This window comes from Trachypithecus francoisi, unplaced genomic scaffold (genome assembly GCF_009764315.1).
Source record: "Trachypithecus francoisi isolate TF-2019V2 unplaced genomic scaffold, Tfra_2.0 Contig00422, whole genome shotgun sequence".
NCBI lineage: Eukaryota > Metazoa > Chordata > Mammalia > Primates > Cercopithecidae > Trachypithecus > Trachypithecus francoisi.
This window is the reverse complement of record NW_022680638.1, coordinates 56,068-65,938: the sequence shown is the minus strand read 5'-3', so window position 1 is coordinate 65,938 and position 9,871 is coordinate 56,068. Positions and strand designations below refer to the sequence as shown.

The 9,871-nt window shown below is 45.3% G+C and overlaps 1 protein-coding gene across 4 annotated transcripts in view; it reads left to right on the top strand.

The window, feature by feature from the left end:
* Window positions 1–521: 521 nt before the first annotated feature.
* Window positions 522–9,871, top strand: part of LOC117084085 (zinc finger protein 682) — a 32,435-nt gene continuing 23,085 nt past the window's right edge. For 3 of the 4 annotated variants that reach the window (XM_033212455.1, XM_033212450.1, XM_033212439.1), the window contains exon 1: window positions 523–736. Coding sequence is in view for 1 of the 4 variants with exons in the window: in XM_033212420.1 (XP_033068311.1) it covers window positions 734–736 (3 nt within the window). In the remaining 3 variants the exon portion in view is untranslated. Of the gene's footprint in view, window positions 737–9,871 lie in introns of all 4 variants that reach the window. The other variant, XM_033212420.1, reaches the window with a different exon arrangement.

Sequence of the window (9,871 nt, the reverse complement as noted above, 5' to 3'; positions counted from 1 at the left end):
TCGCTATGTTGCCAGAGCTGGTCTTAAACACCTAGCCTCAAGTGATGCTCCCGCCTCAGCCTCCCTAGTAGCTCGAACTACAGGCACAGTCTACCATGCCTGGTTTGTTTTTTAAAATGTGGCTACTAGAAAATTTAAAATTCATATGTGCCTCACAGTTTCTTTCTTAGAGAATTGCCTCCCTTGTGACATCTCAGGCTGCCTGCTCAAAAGACTGGAGGCTAGGAAAGTGATGAAATCTGAAATTTTAAAATAATTGTCATATTGTTTCCATTTGTGAATAGCATATGTCTATTATTCACATATAAAGATAACCTTATATACAAAGTTAAATGCAAATGTTCTCCAGGCAGGGCCAGTTTCCAGTTAAGGAAGGAAGGGCGCCAGAAAAGAGTTCAGGAAAAACCTGCAACTCCTGCCTTTTTCAACCCATTCTCAGATCACGTCTCCTGTCACTCATGACCTGAGGGGACGCGGCGTGGAACTGTATCCAATCATGGGCGTTGGAGTGGGAACTGTCCAATCAGGTGCGCAGCCAAGGTAGAGGGGGCGGTGTCCTGGAGCTGGCGGGGCCTTTGTCTCGCTCCAGCCAGAGCGCAGGGTCCATCTTCATTGCTTAGTATCCTCTGCGCTAGGAGGTCTCGGTGATTCTGTCGCAGCCTCTGTCGCCCTCTGACCTGCAGATGCTGTGAGATCCAGAGCTAAGACTCCGGGACATCCCGGAAGCCGAAAAATGGTGAGTGTGCCAGGCCGCGCGTCCCGAGGTGGGGGCAGGGCTGGTTGAAAGCGGCCGGAACCGGCTGTGACGCGACCCGGGCCTCCCCGCTGTCAGCTGCGGGGTCTGCGGACTGGAGTCCCCGCAGGCACAGCTCGGCCCTCGGTCCCCTCCGGGCACAGGGTGCGAGGTGGGCCAGCAACCGGGAATCCGGGCAGGCATCCCGTTCCATTCTCCCTCATCCCGCCCGAAGCCCACCCTGGGAAGCGCCGCGCGCGTTCTCGCGTCTGCCCGGATTGCGGGGACAATGGAAGGGTCCTCAGGGCAGAGTCCAGACCCCGAGTGTGGTTTGTGCGTGGGAAGTGCTGTGATCCCGGGGGTCCTCAGTCTTTTCCTTCTCCTGTTAAAAAACAATGGGAGTCACCTTTAAAATGTTAAAAACTTACTGAAGTTAACAGTGATTCATGATCGGAGAGCACCCAGCCACGGTTTGTGGTTTGGGGTCCAACCGAAGGGCTTGAAGGAAAGTTTTTTCATAGGTGAAAGAAGAAGCAAACCGAATTCAGTAACTGACTCGTTCCAGTTATGTGATCATCTTATTTAGACTATTCAGGTTGTCATTGCCTGGTTATGTAATCAGAAGTTAATTGAAGGTTTGTGGTTGCTTAAATCTGAATTTTGTTTCCCCCTAAGGTAGCAATTTACAAGAAATGTATTTGCGTGTGTGTATGTGTTTTAATGTAGGAACTCAGGGCACTAGAGCCACCTCAACTGCCTGCTATTTAATTAACACTCCACAGGAGAAGTGATTTTCTCGTGTATTTTCCAAATGTGTGACAAGCAGAGTCTCAAATCTACCACTCTGTTGCCCCAGCCTAACTCTGGCTTGCAGTCGAATTTTAAATTTTCAGTTCTTTCTTGACATTCTTCAGCACCAATTTCCCCTCTCTAATTTACAACATTATCAACTCTTAGTCCTTTTTTGTACATTTCAGATACAGTATTTTGATTAATCATTATTTCAAAGAGCAGCGAATGCACTTTTTAGAAAAATAAATGTTTTTCATTTGCAAACATTTTGCAGGAGATGAAAGCAGAGAATAATCCCAACAGTCCACTGTGGAAAAAAAAAGACCAAAAAACAAAACCTTTGTGCCAGTCTCCCTTTAATCTTTCCTAGGCACAGACACCTTATCGGAATGTTTTTAGGTTGAAGTTCCACTTTGGAAGCTTCACAGGGCAATGCATCCTCAGCCACCCTGTGTTATTTTCCTGGTTTTGAGTTTCAGAACTGTCTGGGGATGACACGAGATGCACACAGTGGCTGTGTCTCCTGAGGTGTCTAGTGAATATCAGCCCCTGGGTCATCTCCTCTCAGGGGCAGCCTGAGGTATGGGAATGCTGCCTCTCTGTAGAGTGATTGGTGCATTGTGCCTGGGAGAAATCAGGTATACCTTTCCTCTAAAAGCAAATCCGTTAGGACATTAAGATTTTCTTCCCCAGCTCCCAGTTTCCATTTCTTAGAGATACAGTGCTGGCCAGGCAATTGGATGCTGGTATTGAGGAAAAAATTTTCTCAGATTGGTGAAGAGAGAAAAAATATCCCCAAGAACAAAGAACACCCAACCCAGTGAGGCAGTGCACAAACCTGCAAAGCAAAATGCATCTAAGGGACACAGTGGGGCACAGCACAGTGGCTCTTGGTAGTACGGTTATTGTCCACTTCAGTGAGCAGGATGGGGGTGGGAAAATGTCGCAAGTGATAGAATGGCTTGACTTGACATCTGAGTCAGATATGTCTGTGTTCCAATCAGCATTGTCGCTTCCTGGGTTTGTCACTTTGGAAAGATTTCTTTACTTATTTTAACTTCAGTTTTTAATTAAGTGTAAATTACATTTTATCAGTAGAGCTTGAAAGGCAATCTGTACTGGCAACCTGGTTTTTTCACCAACCCAGGCTTCTGTGCCACCTGATCATAGTCTCATCTACCTACATGGACACAGGAAGAAGTCAGAGCATAACCTCTCCTGGGACACGATCTATCGCATGAACCAGTCCTTCCCTAAGCCTGCACTGTCCCACCCATGGTTTCTTGATAGCAACTTCCCTCGTTTGCCTTTTAGTTCCACCCACAAACCCTTTTTTTATGTGCACACAGTGTGCCCAATGCCACCCCTCAGTTGTCTGAATCCGGCACTTACTGGAATTCAGATGTCCAGTAGTTCAAGACCATGGGCCTAGACCTACCTTTTGCAGAAGCAAATGCAAATTAGAAATAAGAGGCTTCATTCCCCCACTTGAAAATGAGGGAAGACATTTTGTTCTTTTGCCTTTTCTTAAAGGATATAATTTAGAAAAGTGTTATTATTGATTAATTTATTTTTTTGAGACAGAATCTCACTCTTCCACTTAGGCTAGAGTACGACGGCGTGATCATAGCTCACTGTAACCTTGAACTATTGGGCTTAAGCAGTCTTACTGCCTCAGCCTGCCAATTACCAAGGACTACAGGCATGCACCAACTTGCCTGCCTAATTTTTTTTTTTTTGTAGAGACAGCATCTCACCATGTTCCCCGAACTGGTGTCAAACACCTGACCTCAAGATATCCTCCTGCCTTGGCCTCCCAAAATGCTGGGATTACAGGCATGAGCCACCGTGCCTGGCCTAGACAACTTTTATATGTACCATTTTTCTCTGCTTCTTCAAAATATATGTAAATTGGAGTTTCACTCTTGTTGCCCAGGCTGGAGTGCAATGGCATAATCTCAGCTCACTGTAGCCTCTGCCTCCTGGGTTCAAGCGATTTTCCTGCCTCAGCCTCCTGAGTAGCTGGCATTACAGGTGCCCGTCACCACACCTGGCTAATTTTTTGTATATTTAGTAGAGACAGGGTTTCATCATGTTGGCCATTCTGGTCCTGAACTCCTGACCTCAGGTCATCTGCCCACTTCACTCCAGCTTGAGCAACAGGAGTGAAACTTTGTCTTAAAAAAACAAAAAGTGAACACAAAGGATAAGATTTAATTCAGCAATCCAGAAAGCTAAAGGGTCACAGATACTGAAGGATATCTCTTTAGTATCTGGAGAGAGAAAAACAATAGGTGTTTTCGGTAGAAAACTGATGATCCAAGGTAATTACTAATATGTGGAGGCCGAAGTGCTTATGCTGCAATAGCAAGACCAGCTTAGAGTATGCCCTGTACCTTGATTTGTATTTGTTTTTTAAGAACAGTTGGCATAGTTATATGTATGCTTGTGTAGGCAAACTGCATCCATTTAAATTAAACAGTGTTTTTTCGGCCGGGTGCGGTGGCTCACGCCTGTAATCCCAGCACTTTGGGAATCTGAGGTGGGAGTATCACCTGAGGTCAGGAGTTCAAGACCAGCCTGGCCAACATAGTGAGACTCCATCTCTACTAAAAATACAAAAATTAGTTGGGTGTGGTGGCAAGCGCCTGTAATCCCAGCTACTTGGGAGGCTGAGACAGGAGAATTGCCTGAACCTGGGAGGCAGAGGTTGCAGTGAGCCGGGATCATACTCCAGCTTGTGCAACAGAGCGAGACTCCGTCTCAAAAAAATAAAAATAAAATAAACAGTATTTTGTACAGTAGTGTGAATATAACAGCACAATATTTATTTTGGACAAACCCCTTTAAAATAATGATTTTAATATTATGCATTCTTTTGAAATATAAATTATTTTAACTGAATTAATATTACAGATAATTTTCTAATACTCATACATTATGACTAACATATTAAAATTATTTATCCTAAGATATTTATTTCTTAAAAGAAAATAGGCCGGACATGGTGGCTCATGCCTGTAATCACAGCAATTTAGGAAGCTGAGGCGGGTGGATCACGAGGTCAGGAGTTCGAGACCAGCCTGGCCAACATGGTGAAACACTGTCTCTACTAAAAATACAAAAAATTGCTGGGCGTGGTGGTGGGCATCTGTAATCTCAGCTACTCGGGAGCCTGAGGCAGGAGAATTGCTTGAAACAGGTAGGCAGAGGTGGCAGTGAGCCAAGATCATGCTACTGCACTCCATCCTTGGCAACAAGAGCAAAACTCCGTCTCAAAAAAAAAAAAAAGAAAAGAAAAAATATAGTAACAAATTGTTACAGTAGATATTAACCCCACCTCTGTCACATCAATTAATATGTTTATTAATTAATCCAACAGGTATGATTAGAGGTCAGCATGATTTTAGTGTCTATATATACATATATGTATTTGAGAAAGAATTTCAGTCTGTTGATTAGGGTGGAGTGCAGTGGCACGATCTCGGCCATTGCAACCTCTACCTCCCAGGTTCAAGCAATTCTCATGCCTCACCCTCCCAGGTAGCTGGGATTACATGTATGCACCAACATGCCTGGCTAGTTTTTGGATTTTTTAGTCGAGGCAGGGTTTCGCCATGCTGGCCAGGCTGGTCTCAAACTTTTGACCTGAGGCGTTCTGCCCACCTCAGCCTCCCAAAGTGCTTGGATTACAGGCATGAGCCACTGGGACTGACCTTATTTTTTCTTTTCTTTCTTTTTTTTTTGGAGACGGAGTTTTGCTCTTGTTGCCCAGACTGCAGTGCAATGGTACGATCTTGGCTCACCGCAACCTCCGCCTCCCAGCTTCAAGTGATTCTCCTGCCTCAGCTTCCTGAATAGCTAGGATTACAGGCATGTGCCACCACGCCTGGCTAGTTTTGTATTTTTAGTAGAGATGGGGTTTCCCCATGTTGGTCAGGCTGGTCTCAAACTCCCAGCCTCAGGTGATCCATCCGCCTCGGCCTCCTAAAGTGTTGGGATTACAGGCGTGAGTCACCACACCTGGCCCTATTTTTTCATTTTATTAACTTAGGCATGCAGCATTTACAGAACTAATAAATGCAATGGATGCAGTCACCCACCCATGGATGATAACAGCTCTTCAGTTAGCTGTGCCACAAGCTCAGATATAATTCCAATATGTGAACAATGTTGGTTTCCTGTTCCTTATCAGAAGATGCCGGTGAATGTTGTTAGATGGCTTCCAGTATAAATCCCCAGTCCAGTGGCCAGCAGATGAGACAGCAGCAAAGATGGAAGAAAAACCTCTAGAAATTCTACGTAGAATTTGTATCTGTTCTTCAGAATGCGTGTGTTTTTCATGCTGAGAGAAGCTGTGCACTTTGGTTTTTAAAGAGAAACACATTGGGGGGAATTTTTTCTTGCTCACTTAACCAGTCCTATATCGAATCTGAGTATTCCTTCAATATACTTTCAACTTCTTTTTTTCTCTCAATATGATCTTCACAGACTAATAACTGTTTTTCTCTCCAATGCCTTGGGTGTTTCAGAATCTCTGTTGGTGCCTTGTGTCTGTGAGTGAGATGGGCTGTCACGATGACAACTCGTGGAGCAACTCCATCCAGACTTCATGCTGGGCATCCAATAGTACTTTTTCCATGTCATCGTTATCAGTAGAAACTGAAGCTGGAGGCCAGGCGTGGTGGCTCATGCCTGTAATCCCAGCACTTTGAGAGGCCAAGGCAGGAGGATCACTTGAGGTCAGGAGTTTGAGACTAGTCTGACCAACATGACAAAACCCTGTCTCTACTAAAAATACAAATAATTAGCCAGGCGTGGTGGTGGGCGCCTGTAGTCCCAGCTGCTGGAGAGGCTGAGGGAGGAGAATCGCTTGAACCCGGCAGGTGGAGGTTGCAGTGAGCCGAGATCGCGTCACTGCACTTTAGCCTGGCTGACAGAGCAAGACTCCGCCTCAAAAAGAAAACCCCCAGAAACTTAGGCTGGAACACCCTTTTCATTTCCATTATTATGAAAATATAATTCTAACCACGAGTGCTCCAGGTACTCCTCCTGCAGCCCAGGGCTCTGCTCTGTGGCATGGTGCTGGAGCACAGATGCAGCAATGAGGGTCTGTGTGGGCTGCAGGCTGTAGGCTAAGCTTCACAGGCAGGAACACCATGGCCCAGCACTCTGAGTCAGGAACCATTGATTTAATATATAAATAGCCAAGAACATAGATCCCTCTTCCACAGTTTCTTTTTTCTTTTTTTGAGACGGAGTCTCCCTCTGTCACCCAGGCTGGAGTGCAAAGAGCGTGATCTTGGCTCACCGCAATCTCCACCTCCCAGGTTCAAGCGATTCTCCTGCCTCAGCCTCTCGAGTAGGTGGGATTACAGGCGCCTGCCACAACGTCTGGTTAATTTTTTGTATTTTTAGTAGAGACGGGGTTTCACCACGTTGGCCAGGCTTGTCTCAAACTCTTGATCTCAGTTGATCTGCCCACCTCGGCCTCCCAAAGTACTGGAATTACAGTATTGAACCACTGCACCTGGCACCACAGTTTCTATAGAGGAGTAAAACCCTACCTTCACCAGGTACCTGAATTTCGCTCCAAGTTGCAAAACCACCTCCTGTCATGAAGATGTGGGAAGTTTATCTTTTATAGAATATAGTCAACTGACCTCCCCAATTCCCAGGTGGATTTAGGATAAACTACGACAAGTGAGTGCCGTCACATCTTCTTCTGGAGATCTAATTATGACAAGCTTCTTTCTATCTTTGCAATTTCTTAGCAAATTGCCTGCAATTAATGTCACATTCTGACTTAATTGTGTAATCATACAGTTTTTGCTTTCTCTTCTGCCACTGTGGAGAGTTTTTCTGGGATTGGAGATGATTGTGCTTTTAATTACATTTTCAAAACACTGTCCGAAAAGACCAGGTATGATGTAAACATATAAGGTACCCATCAGACTTCACCCTAGAGGGTCTTTCCCTGTTGGGCTTCCAGTCACAGCCTGCAATTGTGCAAACCCCAAATTTGCAGGCAAAATGGTCTCTGCTTATTTGTGTTCTATAGTCCCTTGTAGAGCAGTCAGATCAGATTTCTACAAAAATAACTTTACAGGGCAGCAATCAACCATTCCACCTCTTTCAATGTCCCTGGCATCTTCAGATCTGAAATGAATTCAGAGACAATTAGGGCCTAGAAACCCTGTCATCCCAGCCACTCAGGAGACTGAGGTGGGAGACTTGCTTGAACCAAGGATTCAGTTTGCAGCGAGCCACGATCTTGCCACTGCACTCCAGCATGGGTGACAAAGTGAGACTGTCTCCCCCAAAAAAAAAAATTCCGCTTCTCACTACTGCTATTCAAAGTGTATATTCAAGCCAACTTGAATCTATGCTTCTGGGTTGCTGTTCTTGCTGTTCTCAAACGTGGCACATATGAACTCTCTACTTTTACCTCATTTTTTTTTGGTTGACATATCATTTCTAATGCGTTAAAGGAATCTCCGTGACAGGATCTCTCCTCTGGTTTTGCGCAGCATGCTATAACACCCGATAATGTACAGCCAGGTTGATGTCACTAGAAACTACATATAAGCACTGGCTTCTGGGACTCATGAGACAGGGCCTGACTTTGGATTGAGAATGTACAGAAAGCCCATAGGAAACATTTTCTGCATCGTGGCAGGTCAGCATCAACATCTTAGAGCCCCACCCTTCAAAGTGTGGTCCTTGAAAATTTTCAGATCTTGTCCTCTGACCTGCTGCAGTTGTGTGAGAGGCTCTTGGTGTAAATAGAATCTGATGGCAGAATCACCCCCGCAGTGGGGGGTCCAGGCCACAAAATATCTACTGCCATGACCATAACAACCATCCCTACCTGTAAGCTGTGATACTGGAGTAAAATGTTCCTGTCATTCCTCTTACCCAAGCTAACTGATTAAGGACAGGTGATATCACATATGGGTTTAGGATCTGAAGCTCTACCAGGGAAGTTCCATTGTCTATTCTATTCCCACAGAATCAGTCTCAGTGTTTCCTGTTTGGATTGCCATGGGGACATCAACCCAGGGTGACTGGAGACCCTCTTCCCAGCACCTGAGAGTGTTTGAGACATCTGAGGATGTCGTGTGCAGACTGGGCTGAGGCTGACAAGAGGGTCTAATTCTGCTACCATCTAAGAGGGAGGGGAATAAGTCATTCAGTGTTTCTTCTCTTTCTCACAAAAATCATCTCTTTGGTTGGTTCCTAGATGGGAGTTGTTCCAGTTTTCACTTGAGTGAAAAACAAGGAGGAGAGCTGGAGACTGAAACTGATCAGCCAATTGCTTTCATTTGCTATGGCAATTAGATAAACAGATGAGGCACTCATAATCTCTGCCATCCAGGAACTGTGTCTGTGGCAAATGAATAAATGACTGAATTTCACATCATGGGGTCAGTACAAAAAAGGGATGTGTGCAGGGGATTTAGGGCCACTTTCCTTATGTTGGGAACTCTGATGTCACCATCTGAAGGGCCACTCATGAACAGAAGAGTTGTTATTATTATAGTTATTTTTTCTTTTCTATTTTTTGAGGTGGAGTCTCGCTCTGTTGCCCAGGCTGGAATGCAGTGGTGCGATCTTGGCTCACTGCAACCTCTGCCTACCGGGTTCCAGTGATTTTCTCCTGTCTCAGCCTCCTGAGTACCTGGGATTACAGGCGTGCACCACCACTCCCAGCTAATTTCTGTATTTTTAGTAGATATGGGATTTCACCATGTTGGCCAGGCTGGTCTCAAACTCCTGAACTTAGGTAATCCACCCACCTCAGTCTCCCAAAGTACTGGGATTATAGGCGTGAGCCACCGCACCGGCCCTATAGTTATTATTTCTATTGCTTTTACCTTGCTAAGACTAAATATTTAGCTTCTAAATATTTTTGTTTTGTTTGAGACAGGGTCTCACTCTATCGCCCAGGCTGGAGTGCAGTAGTGTGATCTCCGCTCCCTGCAAACTCTGCCTCCCAAGTTCAAGCAGTTCTCCCACCTCAGCCTCCCAAGTAGCTGGGGCTACAAGTGTGCGCCACCATAGCCGGCTAATTTTTGTATTTTTAGTAGAGATGGGGTTTCACGATGTTGGCCAGGATGGTCTCAAACTCCTGACCTCAGGTGATCCACCTGCCTTGGACTCCCAAAGTGCTGGAATTAAGAGCATGAGCCACCATGCCTGGCCTATTCCATGCATTAAAAAAAAAAAAAAAAAAAAAGACTTGGCGCAGTGGCTCATGTCTATAATCCCAGCATTTTGGGAGGCCGAGGCAGGAGGATCTACTGAGGTCAGGAGTTTGAGACCAGCCTGGCCAATATGGCGAAA